The sequence below is a fragment of the Toxorhynchites rutilus genome, chromosome 3 (genome assembly GCF_029784135.1).
Source record: "Toxorhynchites rutilus septentrionalis strain SRP chromosome 3, ASM2978413v1, whole genome shotgun sequence".
NCBI classification, from domain to species: domain Eukaryota; kingdom Metazoa; phylum Arthropoda; class Insecta; order Diptera; family Culicidae; genus Toxorhynchites; species Toxorhynchites rutilus.
The window spans coordinates 314762386-314787540 of NC_073746.1; the positions used below are offsets into that span (position 1 = coordinate 314762386).

At 42.9% G+C, this 25155-nt stretch overlaps 2 protein-coding genes across 4 annotated transcripts in view; one reads left to right on the forward strand and one right to left on the reverse strand.

Moving 5' to 3' along the window:
• LOC129774885 (inverted formin-2) overlaps positions 1-25155 on the reverse strand; it is a 215366-nt gene that overhangs the window by 120287 nt on the left and 69924 nt on the right. The gene's annotated exons all lie outside the window — the stretch shown is intronic.
• Positions 23579-24909, forward strand: LOC129774455 (uncharacterized). The gene is made up of 3 exons (XM_055778194.1): positions 23579-23583; positions 23633-24073; positions 24150-24909. The coding sequence occupies exons 1-3, from the start codon at positions 23579-23581 to the stop codon at positions 24907-24909; spliced, it is 1206 nt and encodes a 401-aa protein (XP_055634169.1).

The following is a 25155-nucleotide window of genomic DNA, read 5'->3' on the forward strand; positions in this document are numbered from 1 at the left end:
AGATCAAGGACATTAGAGCACATATTCGCATCGACCCTCAGGCCGTGCCAGTGTTTCAGCCAATGCGAAGGATTCCTATCCCACTTGAAGAAGCTGTTGGAAGAAAGCTAGATGAGATATTCTATAAGCTAATCGAAATTAAGATAGGTCCTACAACGTGGGTATCACCATTAGTTGTGGTCGGTAAGGCCAACGGAGAACCCCGTTTATGCCTCGACTTGCGCCACGTAAACGATGCAGTACTGCGTGAACATCACCCCATGCCTGTTATCGAGGATTATTTGGCGAGACTTGGAAGAGGACGTTTGTGGAGCAAGTTAGACATAAAGGAGGCGTTTCTTCAAGTCGAACTGGACGAGGCGTCTCGTGATGCGACTACTCTCATCACTGTGCGAGGTCTTATTCGCTTCAAGCGTTTGCCGTTTGGTCTGATGACGAGATCTGAATTATTTCAAAAGACGATGGACGAAATTCTCAGTGGCTGCGAGGAAGCACATTGATATTTTGACGATGTGATCGTTGAGGGGCAGAATCTTAATGAGCACGATGAACGGTCTAACAAGGTAATGTAACATCGTGATACGAATAAAGCAAGTAGTTTACATAGAGAAAGTTGTTCTTTTTCTTTTCGTGTGTTCTCTTGTAAGTTCTATCTCGATTGAATGATCGAGGTTTAGAACTTAATTGGGACAAATGCCTACGCGGGGTGGCTGAACTCGACTTCTTGTGGCACAAAAATGCTCAGGACGGAATTAGGCTTTCCAAAGTTAAGACACATGCTATGTTTTCCTTCAGAGAACCTAGCAACGAAGCGGAAGTTCGTAGTTTCCTAGGTATAATAGGTTATGTGAGCGTTCTTCTTCGAGGGGATCGCATCGTAGTACCGGAATCCCTAAGAAATCGAGTTTGCAAACGGCCCACGAAGGACACCCGGGTGTAAAGGGTGTGTCACATCAAATTGCATCACGGAAAAAACGCTGTAGAAATTCGCCCAGTAGACCGATCCTTTTGAAAATTTTAGACAGTAAAATAAAAACTATTAAACAACTTTTGGCATTTTCTTTTTATTCATACTTCGAGCCCAAGCCCGTATGCTCGCACCTTCCTCTTTACCCCGTCCATAAGGTTCTGTACAACGTCAGGTTGAAGTTTTTTTTGAACAGAAATCCATTTTCTCTTGAAGTCCGCCTCCGATTTGACAACTTTTGGGTTATTCCGGAGGGCCTGCTTCATAATCGCCCAATATTTCTCTATTGGGCGAAGCTCCGGTGCGTTGGGCGGTTTAATTTCCTTTGGCACGAAGGTGACCCCGTTGGCTTCGTACTATCCAACACGTCCTTTGAATAGTGGCACGAAGCGAGATCCGGCCAGAAGATGGTCGGGCCCTCGTGCTGCTTCAATAGTGGTAGTAAGCGCTTCTGTAGGCACTTCTTAAGGTAAACCTGCCCGTTTACCGTGCCGGTCATCATTAAGGGGGCGCTCCGCTTTCCGCAAGAGCAGATCGCTTGCCACACCATGTAATTTTTGGCAAACTTGGATAGTTTCTGCTTGCGAATCTCCTCCGGAACGCTGAGTTTGTCCTCTGCGGAGAAGAACAACAGGCCCGGCAGCTGACGAAAGTCCGCTTTGACGTAGGTTTCGTCGTCCATTACCAGGCAATGCGGCTTCGTCAGCATTTCGGTGTACAGCTTCCGGGCTCGCGTCTTCCCCACCATGTTTTGCCTTTCGTCGCGGTTTGGAGCCTTCTGAACCTTGTATGTACGCAGGCCATCCCGCTGCTTGGTTCGCTGGACGAATGAACTTGACAAATTCAGCTTATTGGCGACATCCCGGACCGAACTTCTCGGATCACGTCTAAACTGCTTAACTACGCGCTTGTGATCTTTTTCACTGACGGAGCATCCATTTTTGCCGTTCTTCACCTTCCGGTCGATGGTTAGGTTCTCGAAGTATCGTTTTAGTACTCTGCTGACCGTGGATTGGACGATTCCCAGCATCTTACCGATGTCCCGATGTGACAACTCCGGATTCTCGAAATGAGTGCACAGGATTAATTCACGACGCTCTTTTTCGTTCGACGACATTTTTCCAAATTTACGAAAAATTGACAGTGAAGCATGGCCAACGTGATCTATACACTCTTATCTGATTATAAGCGAAAGCTGAAGATATAATTCCTAAAAATTAAATTTCTACAGCGTTTTTTCCGTGATGCAATTTGATGTGACACACCCTTTAACATTGATGAAAAATCACTTTAGATCTAATGTGTGGTGACGAAAATTGACGCAGAGGTGGAGAAATTTGCGATAAATTGTAGAGGTTACACATTAGTAGCGGCTCCTGAGGCTCCAGAACCAATAAAAAGGATTCAGCATCCAAAGTGTCCATGGCATACGGTAGATAGTCTCTTTCTGAGGGACAGTCTCTCCTAGTCGTGATCGACTGCTATATTCGTTTCATGGAGATATGTGACATGGATAAAACAACTGCGGGTGATGTGATAAAGGAACTGTCGGTTACGTTTAGCCGACACGGGATTCCGGCATTGCTAGAAGCTGATAATGCTCCAAAGTTCAGCTTGGAATGCATCGAGTTCAAAGAGTTCTGTGACTCACACGGCGTGAAGCTTTCGAATACAATTCCGTATTGGCCTCGAAAAAATCGTTCCATCCTCAAAAGGCTTCGCATTGCGCATGAGCTTGGACGTGATTGGAGGAAAGAACTATGCCGTTACTTTCTGACCAGATACTTCACATAGCCCCATAAACCAATTGTTCAAAAGTGTTAAATCGTATGATATTAGAAGTCTATTCACTGGTCCACTTTGTGAAATTATCCTATATTTTCAATAAATCAACGGTCATACGCGCTAATTGCACTGCTTATTGAAACCAAATATGCTTCACATAAAGGGCACTAAATTGTGGTAATCATCGATCATCATTTTTGAAGAAAACCGGATCAATGATTTCACCGAACCGCAAAGTGCACCAAACAGTAGCTTTTTCAATATGTAACGATGTTCCGATGGCACGAGGATTTTCTCCACTCTAATTGTTACGGCCATGCTTTTTGACGTAGGACTACGTCTTTCAATAAGGGTTACAAACCATCAAACATGTCACTTTACTTTACTTCACTTTTTGTATTAAAAAGGACTTTAAATTTTGCAGTTTATTTGCCTCTAAAAACATTTCACGTTTTTGTGAAATATTTTTAACGTTAATAACAAAAATAATTTGCATAGCACTCACCCTAAGAATTGTTTGATATGCTATTGTCATCCGAAATTAGTTCATTTTTCAATGTATACATTGGAAACCTATAAATATAGACATGACTAGCTCGGCTTGATTGAATTGACAGCTTGGGCACCTGAGCGTGAGCCGGCTCCTTGGAATAATGATGTTCTTCGGTTGTCGAATTTCTTCGCGCCAAAATAAGTGTGAGTGAAATAAATCAGTTAGTAGAGTAGTGAGGGGGAATGGTGCGCACGAGCAAAAGTTTGCATTGGACTTGCAATACCGTACATATTCGTTGAACACGTTATTGCAACAACAGCCCGCACGTTTAAACATGATACCTTTCATAACAGTAGCGGAAAATTTTACGGTAAGAAGTGTTTGCGTTATTTTGGTCTAATTTATTCAATTTTCGGAAGAACGACTAAAATAGTTGAAATAACTAGGAAGTCCGAACCCACAGTTTTTTTTTATTAATTCGTTTATTTTTACAGGCTCAGTTACTTAAGTTTAAAGGAGCCGAATTCTTAAATATAATTTTAAAACTATATATATAAACAATTTTCTTAGATCTATGGTTAGTAAGGTGGAAAACCGATTACTCGCGGTGTACTCGAGTTTAGGAGGGTGACATATTTTTAGGAGAAGGATGGGATATAAGGAAATCGTAACAATGTTGATGAACACTCATTTCTTAAATCTATTCGTATATCTATAGTGTATTTACATTTCAACTTATTCTACTATTTATAGCAAGGGGACAAATTACCCGCAAAGGAAGGAAAGGAGGGTATAAGGATGTAGAGACAATCACACACGAAGAAACCCACAGTGTTCGGAAAGAATTCCTTCATTCCATAATAGTTCATAATGCGTATTCGTTTTTGTCAAAAAATTCAAGAGTTGTTTGTAGAAATCGGATTAGTTGAAATATTGCTTGTGGGGCAAAAGTTTGCAGTGGCTGTGGTGCAAACGTTCGTACCGTTTTGCCGTTAAAGGTACCTATAAAGTATTACCAGAAAAATATTTTCATACAGAACTTACAAGAGAAAATACATTTTGAGAAAATGCGCCAAATGACTCATAGGATGCTTCGGGAGGGAGAAGCGTCGGATTGTGGCAAACCTCGGAATTTCTATTATTTATCTCATCCTTCCATGGGCATTTCAATATCTGCAATGACGTGTAAATTGATAAGAGAAAAGTTTGCATTTTTTTTTCAAAAATACTCCAAAATAGAAACAATTTTCCACATCTGGAAAGTCATTTGAGCTACCGGTGTAGAACAGTTTTCTTGCGTCCAGATTAAGGGAACATTGGGTAAGACGCACCGTGTCGGTAAAACGCACCACCATGAAAAATCATGGAAAACGCGGTAATCGATAGGATTTTTTTGTGCTTAGAACTTCCTTTTTCATTATATATACAATTGAATGTAATGTAGCACCGAAAACCACGTCTGTCTTCATAAAATAATAATATATTAAAAACTGCATGATTTCATGCAACTTAGACCGCTTCTGTCATACAACTGATAAGCATTAAAAAACATATTTAAATTTTGCAAACTCCAATACATTCTAAAATGTTATCAAAGCTATCAATTGAGTTTGAATAAAAAATGTTAAAAATTCATTTTTTATATCAAAATGCAATTTCATAATCCATCTCATAATGGGGCACATCGCTCCAGTATGGAGATTAAAAAAAAGAATTAATCAGTTCCAGTGTTACCAATACACTCAGATGTTTTCTGCAATTGTTTCATACCTAGATGGTTTCTGAAAGGCATAAAACCATTTCCACATTCCTTTTCTTGTATCTTCTATATTTAAACATAGATACCTGTCTGTCTGCCATACAAATGAAAAAGAAATTTCTGCATTACTCGAGAATTAATCAAGCAAATGAAACCACATTTTGCATGTGAAGGTTTTAGGGTGCAATAAATGATTCTATGGTGGCTAGATACTCTCTAAGGGGGACTGCCATACAAATGAAACACAAATTTCTGCATTACTCGACAATTTATCAAGCAAATGAAACCAAATTTGGCATGTGGAGGTTTTACGGGACACGAAACATCTCTATGGTGAATAGACACTCCTCCCCTCTCTCTGAAGGGGGGGGGGGGGATTTGGTGCATAATTCAAGAACTAATGAAGCAAACGGAATCAAATTTGGCATGTGGAGGTTTTAGGGGGCAAGAAACATTTCTAAGGTGGTTCAACATCTTTCTAAGGGGGGTTGCCGTAGAAACGAAACACAAATTTGTGCATAACTCGTGCGTTTGTGCATAACTAATCAAACAAATACAATCAAACTTAGCATACAGAGGTTTTGGGGATCGATAAACTTTTCTATGGCAGCTCGACACTCCTACCCCCTCTCTAAGGGGGGGCTCCCATACAACTTCTTCAATTGGACTAACGTTCCTAGAGGAACTTCGCCGTCTCAACATAGTATTACTTGCGTCATTTTTTATTAGTACTTAGTTGAGATTTCTATGCCAAATAACACGCCTTGAATGCATTCTGAGTGGCAAGCTCTAGAATACGCGTGATCACAGTGCAAGTCGGAGGAAATTTCTTTGACGAAAAATTCCCCCGACCAGAACGGGAATCGAACCTGAATGCCCGGCATGGTAGTTATGACGCTAACCACTCGGCCACGGGAGCACGGGCTCCCATACAAATGAAACACAAATTTCTGCATAACTCGAAAGCTAATCAAGCAAATTGAGCCATATTAGGCATGAGGAAGTTTTAGGGGCACGAAACGTTTCTATGGTGAATCGACAATTCTCTCTCCTCTCTAAAGGGGGGCTCTCATACAAATGAAACACAAATTTCTGCATAACTCGAAAACTAATCAAGCAAATGGAACCAAACTTGGTATATGGAGGTTTTAAGGGGCCAAACATTTATTCCATGTAAAGGAGAAACATGTTATTTGCAAGTGGTTGAAAAATCTTGAGCGAGAATTGTGTTTGAAAAAAATCTGATATTATAATGGCGAGTTTTGGTAGAAGTACTAAGAATTTTATAGTAAAAGGTTAAATTAGGGTAGATTAGAAGATAAATCAATGAACAGCTCTGCGATTGGACGCATGAACGTGCGATTAGTAAGAAAACGTGAATTATGACGAAACATAAATTTTGGGCGGGACGAAGTTTTCCGGGTCAACTGGTTATGTAATTAAAACCAGAACGAACAAAATTATTTCAATGTTTCTGACTACTAAAATCCTTCCATATTATTAACAAACCTTAGAATCAAAAACCCATTAATACAAAGGCCAAAAGTCTGGCAGCACATTTGTGAACAGCAATATATTGTTGAACAGCGGCACATATTAATAAGCTTGTAAACAAAAAGATTGGTTTCAAAATGCGTTGGCATTTTCGGTGTTTAATAACAAAAATGCCTCGAAAACTCGTGATAATCTGATGATTCTAAGTGGCAGACACATAACGGAAGCGGAAGATATAAGCCGCGAATCAAGAGTTATCCAAAATAAACGCTTCGATGTCGTTTGTCATGTCGACCCGTTGTTGTGCATCCTGGACACGCATATGGGCATCTAACTCTTATTTAAGAATGGTGTATAATGAATGCCTTTAGAATTTTCGTTATTTCTGTTGGTTTGCCCATTCGTAATCGTTATTGCTCATTTCATTACAAAGAAAACAAACGTGGCTACGTTGTGGATGTGAAGAAACGTTGAAATATGTAGTAAAAATACATGTTTCATCTTGTTTTGCTTAACAGGGGCGTCTTGCCCGGACTTCCTCTATAACTGAATCTTTACAAATGACACTCAAAGTGCAGATCTCTGCCTTATTATACCCTCACTACTGTTCGGCTTTTCCGAACCAAACATCGCTGACCAACAAACAGATCATTTTGCCGAGGACATTCAACCCCTATTATTTTGCCATCGATTGTATCGAATTCCAACCGACCGAATTCCTCCGGGTCCGTATTCCACTGTTGCGCCACCTTGAAACTGGCTTAGCGCACAGCGGTGCACGCAGACAATACCATCGCTGATGCTTTCGCAGGGTCAAACCAATCTCGCGACACAACCATTAATCAATTAGGCTAAATATTATGTTCAAACCATTCGCGGATCGAACCTTTTTCCGCCTTTCGATAATTTCATTATAATTTTTTCTGTGGTTATGATCGCACCCCTTCCGTGCTTCTCGCATCGAGCGATCTTAGCTTGTGATGTTTGCGATGGCGCCTAGATAAATCATTACCCCACTTCCAGCGACCGAAGACATAATCCACTGCTGCTTGCCCCCATGACACCTATAATAGAGTTATCAACAATGACAACAACAATAGCAGCAAAAAATTAATGGCAAGGAAAATGAGCACCTGCGGGTGTAACCGAGAGCTTGGTAATGCTTAATGATAATCGCATTTTGAGCAGTTTATGCGCACAAGACACGTGACCTTCGAAGGGTTTATTGGCAATTAAGCGTTTACGGGGCTGTTCTGCCGGTTCTGCTGGGTACCGGAGGGGGATTACCTGACTGACCGTGATGTAATACAGGGGGCTCTGGCTCTGGCTTGAGCGTCTGCAATAATAGTCCGTATTACGTATGCTCCCGAGGAATTCGACTTAAAGATGTGCAACAACAGCTCTGTGTGCTGGATTTGCTCAATTGAACGTTGATCGAACAAGAGGAACCATCGCAAATGGGCCTAAGTGGCCATAAATTAATTGATAAAAAAAGCAAACTCTGTGAGCTACTTTCGGTTGCATCTCCGAGCAGGAAGTCGTGTGCGCAGTGTCTTGTTATTTTCACTGCTGGAAGCAGTGCTATGAATCATTGGCGGTTGGATGGAATTTTTACATGCTTGAGACAAGAGTTATTAGTGCTGTTTAGCAGAGTACACTCGTCACCTACGTAGTTGAGTTCATCGACATAGAAATAATTGTTCCACCATTATTTCCTCTGCGAAAATCCAACCGCCCCCGAAGCACCTGCAGCATCGCGGGTACCTGTCACAGTGATTGGCAGTTGAATTGCGGGGGGAAAATTACCCCTCACACCAATAACAATGCCCCAGTCGGTGCAGCGAATGCGAGAGACGCGCCCAATTTTGCTTTTTTTTTTATCTCCGGCGCATAATAAATACGAATTATTATTGAATCAATCGACCCTGGCCCAATCGTAGGCACAAGCGCAGCTCTGGGCCGGTGCGGCCATTTGTTCGTCTCAATTTGAGCAGCGCACCCCCCAAACAACACTTCGCATTTAACAGCACAGAATTTCACGCTCACTTAATTTGTTCGATTCTACAAAATTGTTACCGGCAGAGGATGAGGAGTGCGGGGGGATCAGAATTAAAATACGGCCCGGAGATGTCACACTGAGAATAAAATTCCGTAAAGTCTGCTCAGAAAAATTTCGTTGATGAGATATTCGTAAAACATACATTCTGTCAAATATATACCGGGAATTTGTGTTTTTAAGTGGTAGTTTGAATTTTGGAAATAGGAAAAAAAGTCACACGGGGCCATATCTTGAGGGTACGGTGTTTGGTCAATCACATTCGTACTATTTTTGGTCTCTTCTTTCACAATGAACGATCACAATGGACGATCGATGATCTGGTGCGTTATCAAAATCCAAGTGTTATCATTCCACGAATGTGGCCGTTTGTGACGAATTTTCTCTCTCAAACGCGTCAAGATACTCTTTTTTGACCGTTTGGTCCTCCGGAAGGAATTCCGAATGGACAACATCATATCAAAAAATGCCGAGCAAAAAAAGTTAATTTGTTCCTAATGACTCTATAAACACATTAAATGACAGATAGCGCTCAAAATTGACATGAAGACCACTAACAGAAGTACCAATTTAAAAAGCGGTAAGATTTAAGATCACAAACTCCCGGTATACATTTGACAGAATGTATGGAGTGTTTAAAAAGCGGTAAGCGGTTCAACTTTGATTTCCAGCAAAATTGCAACCAGATAGTGTCACATTCACACTTATACATACTAAACGTTTTGCAATGCATGATCGGTTACTGCAATGGAATTTCGCGAAGCGAAGTATAGGAGAAGTGTGTATTACGCACCCCCTAAGCGAGAATGGATTTATCTTGACCGTGCTCTCAAAATTTGAGGTAACAACTACGTCAGTACGTATATTAGTTAATCCTCAGTCATCTGTACTGGTTCTGTATTTTAGATAATGAATGCAAAAGTGCTACGAATTTTATTCCAGAGATTCCATCAATCTATTCCCTTCATGCCCACCAGCGGAGAGAAGAAACCGTTCCTCCGGTGAGCGTGTTCTTCCAGTATTCGTGCATTAATTCTCCAGTCCGCGCTATTGTTTTCCTGCATTCTCTGAGCACATAATATAGATGCCAGATGTGAAGACATGTTTTCGTTTTGAAGACATTTAATTTTGTGAAAACATACTGAGGTCATTTCAAAGTATGTGAAAACAATTGTTTGTGTGATTTATCGAAAATGATTTAGAAATATCGTGATGGTTTGCTCATTTTGTTCATTATGATTACATTTGAAGACATTTCACGCGTAACTTTTGAAAAGGTCCTATGTAACTTTCACATCAACTCGAGAAAAACGAAGTTATAGACCGGAACATTGTTCCGCGAATTGTTTCAAAAGGAATCGATATTTATCACTACTTTTACCACTAGCAGCCAATAATAACTTTGAAAAACTAATCGTAACTGTTGTAATGTGATTTCAGTTTGAAATTGAAGCCTCCGAGCGAAAAATGTTGCATTGCACGTTTTGACTGACCGCTTTGTACATTGTACATGTACATTGTACAATGTACAATATACATACACATACAATAATGTACATTGGACAAATTACGTTGCACGATGAAAATTTGAAAATAACTACTGAACAACGATCCAAATACTTGCACTTCGTGGTAAAAGCAGATCTTTATTGTTATCACTCGTAGAATTGCACTGAAACGGTATCTACACCCGAAAATAACAAAAACTGAAAACGTCCGAAGTGCGACTTCGTGTTGTTTTGATTGCTTTATTACTTCGGACCTATCGAGTGTAAGAAGAAAGTGGCGTCCGAAGTAACAGTTGAGTGCTTAAAATTAGAATCTGTACATTGGACATATTTTATATCGGTGATAAAAAGATGAAAAGGATAGATACTTGAACGGTCGTTTTCGCGATGCGTTCAATGATTGAGAACTAATGGTGTGCATCCATTAACTCGATTTGTTTACATTTGCTAAATAGGACCTTTTCAAAAGTTACGCGAGATTTATTCGTGCCATGCAGAGAAATATGAAAAAATCATCTGGCATCCCTCACATACGAGCTATTTCTCTCGTGAGAATGTTTGCGGCCGAAATCGAGCAAATTGCCCCGATCGAGGGTATGCCATACTGCCCGATGGTAAGCTGATGCGGAAAATATCAAATTGAGAAAGAAAAGCATCCTTTCTTACCATTTTCTGAGATATTCACTGGGAACTCGACTTAATAAACCCACAGTTATCGCCTCTAAATCGGTTTCCAGCAACAAAAACCTTATAGAAATGACGTAGAAAATTACATCGAATCACTTCCAAAGAAAATTATTTTTCTTATTTTTTTAAAGCATGTTACAAATGTAAAACTTGCATGGTAGGATTCTATCATTGACTAGCACGAATGCCTATATCCATTGCATTTCTATTCTTGTTGGTTTACGAGAAAATCAGGCGGGTCAAATTGCCCGGCAGGCGCGTCTTAGATTCCGTCTAATATTCCGAATAAAATGAAACTGCATTTCGAGCGAACGATTTACGTGCGACTATTTCGTAAAGCAGGCTTCGCAACAACACTTCGTCGATATCGTCCGCGCCCGAAAGTATCGTAGCAATTTACATCGTTGGCATAATTTCATGTAATATCCTAGCTCTCTCTTGACCATATACTGTTCGCTGTCTAGAGTAACTAGGGGTTTTCTTTATATCTGGGATACAACCGCAAGGATGAAGCAGGACTACTACAGTTGACTTAGTAATCGTTTGTTTGAAGTTGCATAAGAATGAATTCTCAATGAATGGATATATTGAAAGAATTTCGTGTATATTCGCACGCGAATGCTTGAATGCGCGACCAATGAAAGCGCAGGGGAGTTTCGGTATGAATACGGAATAATTAACATAGTTAACATCAATTTAAGAATCTTTCTCGTTTGCTCAACCAGGGGGTAGTAAGTCCCTTAAACGAACCCCTATACCAGAAGATATTTCTGAGGACGAGTCAACTCACTCTTCCAAACCACCATCCAACACTCGATTTCGCCTCCCCCCTCTGATGTTTCCGTTCCAACTCAACCCTCGTCTTCGCCTTCTCTTTCTGTTGTCTCCGCTCCCCGTGTCAGGGTTTATCCGGACATTGCACCTGGCGCTTATCCTTGGGTTGTTTTTTTCCGGCCCAAACCGTATGGTAAAGCCCTGGAGGTCGTTCAGATTGTAACAGATCTGACAAAATACTCCTCCATTACCGAAATTTGTAAAGTAAGACCGAACAAACTGCGGGTTGTCGGGTCTGACCGAAAGGAAGTAAACGAGTATTCATCCCGTCCCATAACGTATAAATTGGGGGAGTGATAACCGATGCGGGTCTGACGAGCTAAAAAATTTTTTTTGCTGGGCCGCTTTCCTTGACTTCGATATGGTGAGCAAATTGAGGCTACCGGTGCGACTCTTTGTGCCAAAGCCCATGACTTGCCAAAAATGCAAGTCAGTTGATCATACAGCAGCTTATTGCGCCAACAAGGATCGCTGTGCCACCTGCGGAGAGCAACATTGGACTCCCCCAGGGCTCATGTTTAAACGACCTTTTGCACAACTTCTATGCAAGCGACATTGACAATTGCCTCACACAAAATGGCAGCCTAAGACAATTTACAGATGATGGATTAGTGTATGTCATGGGATCAAACAAATCCGACATGCAAGAACCGTTACAAGCTATATTAATTCAACAAGAAGAAGAAGAGGAAGAAATCTATTCAGTTGTGATTGCGAAGTGACATGAGATTGGTCTCGCTAGCTCGCCAAGCACTATACTCTTTTCTCCCAATCCCATTTCTTTTCTGCCGCCGGACTGATCGGTGCCGCATTTTTTGGTATACGCAGCAGTTCTGTTATCAAATGCTCACGAATGCAGCTATCGACCGATGGTTCCAATTTTTCGGGGGTTGAAGAGAGGGTATTATTTGGGCTGGATATTTCCGAGGAGGAATCGATTCCTCCTTTGAACGTAAATAAATATTTTCCGGCTAAACGAAGTGGTATGATTATCACTTTATTCGAAACTTGAAATGTCTAAGAGCTATGAATATGAAATTTGAATTTTCATATCACAGAGCCCTGAGCTATTAACATAAATGTTTACGAATAAAATATTATAAAATTTAATTTTTTGTGTTAACGATCTTCTTAGTTTCTGATATACTGATTCAGTAAAAGTAATTCACGGGTCTAACAAAAAAAAAAAACTACAGAATACAAATTTCATTTCTGAATATCATGCCCAAAATTTTTCCATTGTTTTCTTTAAAAAAGAATCCCTTGCCTTATTTCAATATTTTCGAATAACTAAGCTTCAATTTTCTGTCCATCAAAAGTGTTAGATAAAAGCATGATATTCACTGAATGCTTTTTTTTCCAGTGTAACCATTTGTTCTAAGGCGCGGTGACCATTATTTTCCATCGGCAGAAACTTTTTTTCACGCTCTCAAATGCGCAATTAATTGACTCGTAATTTATACGGATATTTAGGCGCCACATTTATTGTGCCATTGTTTGTTTTTTTTCTTCTCATTTTTACGTGCGATTCCCCAGAATGAACCCCATGATTGACGATCATTGCTGTTATATAACAAATTTTTTTTTCATTCAAGAGTCTTGCGGGTCTAGTTCGATTGCCGAGACAAGAGCACACTCAAGGTCTAACATTTTAGCGCCCCGATACTAGCGGTACTGCTGCTGCTGCTACCTTTGTCGGATTCTGCTGGATTCGTCCGTTGGCGCACGGCACCGGTCTCAGCTGCTTCTACCTACTCAACTAGGTGTAAAACGGCGTATTTATTTATTGTATTTTTTTTTGTTTCGCTGATTTCCAGCAGCACTAGCTGCTGTTTTTTGATTGTGGGTTTGCTCCAATGAATGGAACCGAGTGCTACACGTTAGACCCACGAGAACTCACACAAGCACTGTGCGCGTTGTGCTTCTCCCCGATTCTTCAAAAGCCGTCCAGCGCGGCGGCGGCGGCGGCTTGGTACCTACTCACTACTGGGGCATGACATCATTTGTAACCCCCGGTGTAAGCAAAAAAAAAACAACTTTCGATCGTATCGGGCGCTGTGGCGCGACAGAAGAAGAAGACGACTTGATCTTGCTTGACCGGAAATGCCTTCGTTGATGCGTTGTTGTCCTGTTGATCTAGCTAGCAATCTCACGTTATGTCAAATTGAGGTGAGACATCTTCACAGGACACCCACGCAGCAATGTGTTTCTTCAGATCATTGTTTTATTCATATTGTTATCCGAGAGATGGTAATAGATCATTCGTCAATCGCATGATTCTATTAGAATGGAGCTACTCACTTTCCTGGTAAACAACATCACAAAACCAATGGTTGTTTCACTTTCGTATCCACCCCATCGATTCGCAGCAAGATCACCGTCTACGGAAGAGGGAGGGCACGGATGTTGGTGTTAGTACACACGCTCTATCCCCAAAAAAGGATTGAGGACATTCGTAAAGGTCGGTTCCGGTCATCGAGTGGCAACAATTCGATGGACGAATAACACATGGCCACGCGAATGCTATCTGGCAGGGTAGGATTTTGTGTTCGCACGAATCATGCGCGTTATCGTTGTAGTAAACAACAGACCCAAAAACCACTTTGTGGAAGATTTTTGTGGTCAAAAGTTACTCAATCACTAAACTTGTTTCGTTTTGAGACCGGGTTTAACCGAGGAAGTAATTAGGTGGGCATTTTTGTTTCTACATAAATTGGAACAAACATGAAATCTAAACAATATCGATTTATCACCATCAAAAAGATTGCAAGATTGTGACAATATTGACCGTCTTCACTGTATGAGAATTGCTATTCTTCACTGAAAATAAGCATTTATCGTAATGCGCTTCGAAAATTAACTTCCATTCATTCCATTTAATAGTATATATTTTTATCAAGGCTCCTATGGCGTTAGCCTGACGGGGCCGGAGTTCAATAGTTTAACAGTTTTTTCTTATTATCTATGTTAGTAATATGTAACCGATTACTCGCGGTCGGCTCGAGGTTAGTATTACAAGTGTTCTCGTAATTGGGATGTTGCTGTCTCCAATGCTCTGTACGTGTGCCCGACACGGGATACTTCCTATTGGGATGCAGCTGACCATTAAAAACAACAAACCAAACCATTGTTTCAAGTTTTTTTTTTCATTTCAACTTTTTTTCACGGAGAATCTGTTCTGTTTGCGATAAGGGCGATTTCTGCTGGCCCCGGTAGAAACTTTCCAGTATCGGTTCGCTAGTGTTGTCGTCTCCCCTGACCCCCTATCCAAGCTCGAGCAAAAAACAAAACCATTGTTTCAAGTTTTTTTTGTATATATTTTTTTATATGTTTTACGGCGGACTTCAACGTACTCTGTATGTATATTTTGTTTTATAATATTGACTTGAAGATTCGACAGATTTTTCAGCAGTCTAGTTTTCAGTGGACTAGTTATGTTCTTCAAGGCATCTAGTATCACATATGGCAACAGTGTCCGTGACAATTTTTGTTGCGTAACGACGTGACAACGTAGTGTTTGATGCATTGAACCGGTGTAGCGATAAACACGCATGTTTTTCGAATTCTGTACAAGTGCTACAAAATTCTGGATACAGTTCTGGATAGAAAAATTTATGCTGATTTCGAATTTGTATTCTGTTTTTAGTTTAAAAAAATCTGAAGCTGCGAAATGAGTGTTTGAAAGTAAGTACATTTTCTACATTGAATTTATACAATAGTAGACCTACAACAAATTCCCATATACATCCAAAGTTTTTAATAACAAAATGTCTTCCTTAGTGTCTTCTCTACACTTTCCCTTTATGGCTTCCGGCCACTTTCGACCACTTTGCGAAAAAATGCTAGAAATATTTTGATACCCCACACGTTTAGATTTTTTTAAATTTTATTCCCTCCCCCTGCACCCCCTTTTGGGTTTTGAGTGAAAAGAATATTGAAAACGTTCAGGAAGTTTGAAAACATATATTTAGACACCCCACACGTGTTTTTTACGAAAATTTGAAATTTTACCCATCCTCCCAGCCTTTGCTTTGGAGTTCACAATCAAAATGTCTCAAAAATAGATTCAGAACTTTCGAAAACCCCCGTACTTCAAATTTCAAGGCATTTCCATTCATTTTTCTATTTAGTGCTACCTAGAATTGAGGGACCACTGTGCGTCGATGGTAATAGATCATTCGTGAGGGACCTCTGTGCGTCGTTCTTGGCAAACCGATATCGGACTTTTCTAAAACTCATTTTTGGCAGACTTATCTCACTTCTTAACTAGGCGAACCTAGCCAGAATTTTCACCTGCCCCCGGGCTTCTGAATGCCAAAGGGGGACTAGGCTCTGCGGAATGCACGTATCTGCATGCTCGTGCTGTTTTAGTCCTGACCGAGGAATTGTCGGACAATCGCGCAGGTGCTAAGGATGACCGACTTTTGGATGCCGGCCAATTCCTTCTCGATGTTCAACACCTTTAGCGCTTCCAGAAGTGTCTTCGGGATAATTCCAGTTCCAGAGAGAACGACTGGAACAATTCTTGGGACCTCCCTTAGCCCCCACAGTTCCTTGAGCTCCACGGCCAATGGTCGGTACTTGCAGATTTTGCGACCGTGGGTCTCCTCCAGATTCTGGTTCAGTGGAATAGCGACATCGATGATGGTGACTTTGCGGTCGCTCTTGTCGTAAACCATTATATCTGGGCGGTTGTGGTGGATCGAGAGGTCGGTCAGAACAGTGCGATCCCAGTACAGCTTGAAACGGTCATTTTCCAGGACAGGTGCAGGCAGGTACCGGTAGTTTGGTACGTTGTTTTCCAGTAGAGCACATTGGAGCGCCAGTTGTCGATGAACAATACGGGCCACGTTGTTGTGGCGCTCGGTGTAGGCTGCGTTGGCCAAAACGGGACAGCCTCCCATAATGTGCTCTATGTTTTCACCTGGTTGATGGCACATCCGGCAAATGTCATCAACGTCTTGATGCCAGACGTACCGCCTGCAGTTTCTCGTCGGCATTATCCTGTCCTGGATGGCTATCATGTCGGCTTCTACTACTGAAGAGAGTTCACCACGCGTTAGCCACAGATTAGATGCGGCCTTGTCGACGTGTGGCCGGTCCAGTTGATGGGGGTGGGCACCATGCACTGCCTTCTGCTTCCAAGCTGCAATCTTCTCCTCCACTGTCTGCAGATTGCAGTTGAGTTGGTACTCCGCTTGCGCCAAGTGCAGAGCGCTGTATCCTCTGTCGGCGGCGCAGACAGCCCGGTATAGCGCGTTTTGGTTGGCGCGTTCTGCGAAGTACTCGCGCAGTTGTCGTACCTGGGCAACACACAGTGCAGAAATGTCGACGATTCCAAGTCCCCCTTCTTTGCGTGGTAGTGAAACTCTCTCCAGTGCCGATTGAGGATGGTGCATTCCGGCCTCTTTGAATGCTTTCCTCATCCTCCTCTCAAGGTCCTCTAGGTTAGTTTTGCTCCATTTGACTACACCAAAACTGAAGGTCAGCAGGGGAACCGCGAATGTGTTGATCGCGCGTACCTTGTTCCCCGCGTTGAGGAAAGTCCTCAGGACACAGTTCACTCGACTCAAGAACTTGTCTCGCAGCTCCGTCTTGATGTCGGAGTGGCGAATCCCGGTGAGCTGTCGGAATCCAATATATTTATAGGATTCGCCACGAACCATGTCTCTTATAAACTCGTCGTCATAGACCTTGTAACCTCCGGATTCGGTAAGCTGCCCTTTCAGCAGATGGACACAGCGGCACTTGTCAAGGCCGAACTCCATGCAGATGTCCCTGCTTATGTCTTCGACAACCCGGATAGCTACACCTAGACGCTGACGTGAATCAGCGTATACCTTGAGATCATCCATGTAGAAGGTATGGGTCACTTCTTCGTGGGCGCCGTCGCCATACCTTATTTTATAGCCATGACCGTTTCTATTGAGCGTCCTACTGAGGGGGTTCAGTGCCAGACAAAACCAAAGCGGGCTGAAAGAGTCGCCTTGGAATATCCCCCTCTTTATCTGCAGCGTTCTAGACTGCAACACATTTTCCCCATCACTGAGGTGCAGAGACGTACTCCACTGCCTCATCGCATGCTGCAGGAACCTAACGACGACGGGATCAATTTTGTAGAGCTCCAATACCCGGACGAGAAACGAGTGAGGTATGGAGTCATAAGCCTTCCTGTAATCGATGTAGGCCATACTTAGGTTCCGCTGGTTATATACCGCCTGGCCGACTATGGCTGCGTCGATGATGGCCTGGTCTTTGCAGCCATGCGTATTTTTCCTGCATCCTTTCTGCTCTTCTGCGATGATGTGATGCTGTTCGCAGTGAGCAGAAACTTTGGCGGTAATTATGCTGCTCAGTATTTTGTACAGACTCGATAGGCACGTTATCGGTCTGTACTTTGATGGGTTCAATGTGTTGCTGTCTTTCGGGAGGAGGAAGGTGACGCCACGGGTGGCGAATTCAGGAAGGTTGTGTGGGTCACGTAGCACCTTGTTGAAGCACTCAGCTATCTTTGGATGTGCGACGGTCAGCTTCTTGTGCCAAAAGTTCTGGACACCATCGGGGCCCGGTGCTGCCCAGTTCCTCAGGTACCGCGAGGCTTCGCGGACATCGTTCTCTCCGACGATGATAGCTGGCATCTCTCCAATTTCACCACAACTCTCCTCCTCCCGTCTTAACCACATTTGCCCGTCGCGATGTTCTACTGGGGTCTCCCAAATACCAGCCCAGAAGTTCGTCACATCGCTAATATCTGGCAAACCTTCGCGGTAGTCGGGCTTCTCGTCGCTAATGTGGTCGTAGAACGCTTTTTCGTTATCTCTGAACATCCGATTTTGTTCCTGGCGCTTTGCAGAGTCAGAGTAACGTTTCAGCCGTTTAGTTAGGACGCTCAATTGCTGTACCAGTGTGTCGAGTTTTTCCGTCAGCTGGTGAGCTCCCAGCTGGCGAAGTTCAGTAGGCCGCACGATCACAGCAACTTGGCGACATAATTTCGCCGATCTGCTGCCTCTTTTGTACGCCATCAGTCTTCCAATTGCGGCGCGCTTGTTTAGGATCCGTTGCTCCAATCTCCTTCGCCATGGAGGCTCACGCCTTTCACGGAGATGTTGGAGCAGTCCGCCTCTTGGCCTAATACGGTATCCTAAACTTTTGGCGGTCGCCACAGAAGCACAGTAAACTTTCAGTTGCAGCTCCTCCATGTTCTCAGCATCAACCAAGTGCAGCGGAAGAACGTGCTCGTTCATGAGCTTTACTGCACTTGTCAGCCTGCGGGAATGCTGCAACTTCGGGATCCTGGGGCGCGACAAAGGGTCCGTGTCGCGGAACTGTGAGATCGCCTCGTCGTAATGGAAGACCAGATCGCGTAGTAGTTGTTGATCTGGCTGTGGATCTTCCGGCTCAGGGGGTTGTTGTACTGTGGCCTCCACTGGTGCTGATTCGCGTGCCCCACTCGCGAATGAATTGCTCAGCCGTACTGAACTTCGTCTCGACACATCGCTTGCTCTGCTTGTTCTGGAGCTTAGTTCTCTCTGCACCTGCTGCTTGATCTCGTCGACTTGCGTTTGGGAGAGCATATTGTTGCGTACAATCGCTCTACGCCTCGCGTTCATCGCGTTTTGGTCAAGCCTCCCGACGAACTCTGGATACGTTTCCTCGAACATTGCGAGTATTCGAGGGCGACCGCTCATGTCCGTCTCCAAAGCAGTGCAGATGTAATAGGCGCGGATCACGAATTCGTTCATTTCGTGTGTCCACATGATCCGTCGCCTAGTAGTACCCACAAGTGTGGACGACTGTCGTCTTACAGTCGCAACACGCCTCGTAGGCGCAGCGTTTCGTTGGTGATGTCGATGGCTGCTGTTTCCGTGTGGCGGTTGCTCTTCGGGTTGAACCCGGCTGGTGGCCCGCTCTTGCACATCGCCCTCCAGCCGCTGGCCGCTCGCTCTTACGCCCGTTCCAGGACCAGCTCCAGTTCGGGGACCCTCCTCGGGTGATCGCATTCGTAGTATTCGTCTTGACCTTAGCTCCATTGTCTGGGTGTATCTCCTTTGCCCGGGAGACAGCGGGTTGGCAAGGCCTCCATGACCCGGGAGGCCTTCCCCGGGAGAGATATAGCGCTCTGACTCGCTCGCACCCCCTCACTTAGCCACTTTCGACACCCGTTCTCGGAGCCAAGACCAGGTGTGTGTTTCCAGTTCACGCCCGATCTAAAAATGTCGTCATATGATCTTCGTGGAGGCGTGAGATAGGAACATTTGAGACCAACAGGTAGGCTCCTACCCTAGTGTTGATCCCCATTTGAGAACCTGTTATTAATTTGAGAACCTGTTATTAATTATTATGAGCATTTTAGTTATTAATTATTTTTATATATAATTTTTATTTTTTTTAAAAAAGAATGGTTCTGTGTCTTGTCCGTTGCGTGGAACTACTGTTAGTAAAATCTACTGATGAACATTTTCTCATAGTGCTATGAGAGCTACATTGAGCAAAAGTGATAGCAGAACTAAGCGTATCATCGAACATTTTTGATGATTTTTGAATGGCTGTAACTTCGTGATTAATAAGCACTTGGAGTTTAGGCATACATCAATTTAAAGCTACCATATTATTATTCTAGAATACGACACTATGACTTATTCTAGAATATGACACTTACGTATTAATTTGTTTCATTTGTGATTCAGGAAACCTCTTTGAACACAAATATTTTTGATCGGATGAAAAATCATCCTTTTCTCAACGATTTTGAAGTTTTTGAAAAATATTAGCACGACAAATGGATAGGCAATTTTGATAGTTTAAATATATTTTGCGCACGTTTCTGTGAATGTTCTTGTTCCGTCTTCATGGAAGAACGATATTGATGTTTATGCCACACCAATCGGAAGCCACCAACGAGCCACCCTTGACATTAGTATTAAAATTGATTTCACTAATAGAATATAGTACATCGTGACTGGTGTATTTTCTGGGGACTTCGTCATCCTGCTTTGGGGGATGTTTTCATTGTTGAAACAAAAATTGATTTTGAAAAGAAATTTAATCAAACAGGCACTGAAATATAAAAATAGGATCTGCTTGTAATACCAACGAGGAACAACAACAACCCGAAATTAAACAAAACACAACAGCGAAGAAGATAGAATTGTAGAAGCGAAAAGAAATACAGTTTATAGTTGTTATTTTCCGCCATCTTTTCCTTCTATATTCTAACCTTTTCGAAAGAGTTATTGCCTTTCTCAAGGCTTCCGATCCAGCGAATCAACCCGCTCCGATTATGACCACCGAAGAGAGCTCACCCCGTTCAGCCAATTGGTCCCGAACTCAAAAGTTCCCGAATATACAGTCCACCACAACTTGGTATTTGACTTTGACCAGACTGAACAGTTTTGATGAAAAAAATATTTAATATTCTTTATTAATTTAAAAACTCAAAATGAGCTTTTGGCGGAGTTCAGGAAATCTACACGAACTCTACAAACATTTCACCGAGCTTCATTTTTTTTACGTAGACCTACGTGATAAACAAATGCATTTAATGAAAGAATACGTAGTCACACGTCAGCACTGCGGCTGTGTCCTAGACACAACCATCTATATTTTGACGTGGGACTACGTCTAACCGGAGTATATGGGGGGTAAAATGAAAACCTAAACAAAGAACATGCAGGAAAAAATGAAAAATTCCGCATGCTTATAACTCGAACATTTCTTACTGGATCGGAAAGATGTTTGCATCAATTGATAGTGAATATTTCTACGCTCCTATCGCAATTAATAGAATGTTATTTTTCTTTAGATAAACAAAAGAATAACTGTAAAAGGCGTTATCTAAACGCCCTAACTGCCTCGTTTTGATTGGCTCGATCTACGGTTTCCCCCGCAAAGTCATCACAACCAAGCAGCCTTGGGGAAATCGGCATCGCAAATACATGAAAGTATGGGGATTTTTGATCTCACCGAAATGTGTTCCCTAACACAGACTTCAAAACCAAGCAGCGTTGGAGCAATCGGCATTGCAAATACATTGATTGATTGATTGATTGATTCTTTGTTTTTAAGAGGCTTTAAAATTTGCAGTTCATTCGTCTCTAATATAGCAAATACATGAATGTCGGGGGCATTTTTGTTTCGGCTGAAATGTGTTTCCCTAACACAGACTTTAAATTTAGGGAGCGTGGGGAAATTGAAATTGCAAATTCATGCAAGTCGGGGGCTTTTTTGTTCCGACTGATATGTGTTTCCCTAACAGACTTCAAATCCATGAAGCGTGGGGGAATTGAAATTGCAAATTCATCCAAGTCGGGGGCATTTTTGTTCCAACTGAAATATTTTCCCCAAAAGAGACTTAAGAACCAAGGTGTCTGGAGAAATTGGCATTGCAAATACATGCAAGTCGGGGCATTTTTGTTCCGACTGAAATGTGTTTACCTAATATAGACTTCTAAACCAAGGTGTTCGAGCGACATCTCTGGATGTCCCCTTTTCGACTAACTGTCGGACAATTGTACCAAGCAGCATCCCAGCTATTGTCTCATATCAAAGCATTATATTATATTGAATTTAACTGTGAACTAAGTCGCAAGCGTGTTGTTTCATTCGTCTTACCGATCGCATTTTTCCCGGGTTTTTCAGTCTTTTTTCGGGCTCTGGCTACTCCAGAAATGGTCCTTCGAACCGGATCAGGTTGAAGTTGAAGTGCATTTATACGCATTTTATCACCACGCCGCGATTCGCAATAGTGAGTGCCATTGTGAGGTTGGAATATCACCTCCGGAAAGGACTTTCTCGGTGAAAGTGTGATTTTGAAATTAAAAATCGTTTTGTATATCCAACAAGGACAAGTTTCTACGTGAAAGCAAATCGTTGGAAGCACGTTTGAACCGAGCGTCGCAAAATGTTCAAAAGCTTCAGAGTAGGAAAGATATCGATGACGTTGACATCCAGACCGAGCTGGATAATATTGTGGAGATTTGGACGGCTTATCTCTCTGTTCACAAGCGAACCGTAGACAGTTGCAAGGATGAAGAGATGGAAGAAATCCTGGAGCATCAGGCTGAATTCGAGGGTATTTTCACTCCACTGAAAAATACTCTCTTAAAACTTAGAAAACGGTTCGATTCCTCTTCAACTCGCAACGAGATAGCATCACAAGATGGCGTCACTGCCATTGAACAGCTGGCACAGCAACAAGCAGAATTCATTCGATTGATTTCCAATAATTTCAACATGGCAACTCATGCAAGCAGTAGTTCATCAACGGTTGCTGCACAAAATGCCACTCCACACACCGATGTCAAACTCCCTCGAATGAATATGCCTACGTTTGGAGGCAACATTCTCGAATGGCCTTCGTTTTTCGACCTTTTCGACAGTGCAGTACACCAGAACGCAGCTCTGCGGGATAGCCAGAAACTTTATTTCCTCAAGACAAATCTTGTCGGAGCAGCCGCAACTCTGATATCCACCTCCGTATAGAGGACGTGAACTACGCTCCCGCCCTTGCTAAATTGAAGAATAGACATGACAAACCGCTAGAAATTGCCGCTCAACACATTCATCGATTCTTGAGTCAACCGTCTTTAACGTCACCGTCAGCTGCGGGTTTGCGCTCCCTACATGATGTGTCGGATGAGATCATTCGAGCGTTAGCAGCAATGAACCAAGAAGGACGGGAGATATGGCTGCTGTGTACATCTTAGTCGAGAAACTGGATGCCGAAAGTAAGCAGTTGTGGTGTCAGAAAAGATCAGAGCTCAAATGAAGATATAACTTTGGATAAGTTTCTGAAGTTTGTGGATGCGCAAAGTTGCGCACTGAAGTCCGTTCAACCGAGTCGTGCGAAGAAACTGGTGGCAAATACGGTTCTACCAAGCAAACCTTCTACTACCTGGATTAACAAACCTGGACCAACAGCTCTCGTCACCACCGGGCATCACTTCTCTCATTCAATGTGCGTTTTTTGTGCAAAATCACCGCTTACATTGTATCAATGTGGTAAGTTTCTGCATGCAAGCGCCGATGATCGACTCCATTTTATCCGTAGGCAGAACCTCTGCGAGAACTGCCTGAAGCAACATTTCGGCGAGCCTTGCCAGTCCGGAAATTGCCGAAAATGCAATCTTCCTCATCACACTCACCTTCACGAGGCCCTCCAATCAAAGGTCGACTCAACTCCCGTTCACGTCACAGCGGCAACAATCAGTCCTTCTGGTTCGTATTCGATGTCGCAAACGCCAATCGCATCCGTTGGTCCAGCAACTGACTTCATGGACACTAACGTTCTTCTTCTGACTGCAACTATACATGTCTTCGACAAGTTTGGGCGTCCACATGCTTGTAGAGCTGTGCTTGATGGTGCTTCCCACACCAGCCACATTACTCAGGATCTATGCCAGAAATTGGGTCTTCCTACAACTGAAGTAGACTTCGAGTTCGGTGGTATTGCTGATACATCCGGGCACGCGAGCAAAGGAGCACTGGTTACGTTTGCTTCACATTGCTCCAATTATCGTAGTACCGTGCATAATTCTGGAACGACTTACTTCCGATCTCCCGATTAGACCGATCAACACTAAGGATTGGCCAATTCCTGGATCGATTCCGTTGGCTGATCCCCAGTTTCACCATCCAGGAAAAATATGTATGCTTCTCGGCAATAAGCTTTTTTTCCAGTTGCTCGAACCGGGAACAATCAAACTTGGATCAGACGACGGACTTCCGGTTCTCCAAAATACCAAGCTAGGATGGGTAGTTTCTGGTGGCTACAAAGATGGTGGCATTCAATCAGACGCCTATGCTCCGTCGTGTTTATTAACAGCGTCCAAAAATACACTCTCCGATCAACTCCGCAAATTCTGGGAGTTGGAGGAGTACACGAATCTTTCTCCGCACCTAAACGACGAGGAGATCCTTTGCGAAGAGCATTTCGCTAAACATACATTCCGTGAAGGTAACGGAAAATTCGTTGTTCGACTTCCATACTCGGAAAGCCCCACTTCTCTCGGTAAATCGAGAGACATTGCTGAAAAAAGATTACTCCACCTCGAGCGCAAATTGGAAAGAAATGCTGATTTAAAACAACAATACTTTTCGTTCATGCGAGAATACATCGATCTCGGGCATATGAGTCCCGCCACTATCTCTGGTTCGGAAAACTGTGTTTTTCTTCCACGTCATTGCGTTGTGAAGGAGGATAGTACGACGACGAAGTGCCGAGTCGTCTACGACGCCTCAGCCAAAACGAGCAGTGGCAAGTCTCTTAACGATCCTTCATCCGATCCTTCTCCGGTTCCGGTTCCCAACGGTAGTACTCGCGGGTGATGTTAAACAAATGTACAGAATGGTACTCCTCCATGATGACGATCGAAACTGCATACGAATTTTGTGGCGCTGGTCCAAGGACGAGCCGATTCAAGAATATTGTTTGAATACGGTCACTTATGGTACCAAAAGCGCATCGTATTTGGCTACAAAATGCGTACAACAGCTTCTACTCTCTCATCAATATCAATTCCCGGACACCGTTACGAAGGCTTTAAAAGGAATTTACGTTGATGACGTACTGAC

Excerpts from the sequence above, each read along its gene's own strand:
- LOC129774455 (XM_055778194.1), top strand. Across the intron at positions 24,074-24,149 it reads AGCAAAGGAGCACTGGTTAC|ACCGATCAACACTAAGGATT; the intron begins GTTTGCTTCACA and ends TCTCCCGATTAG.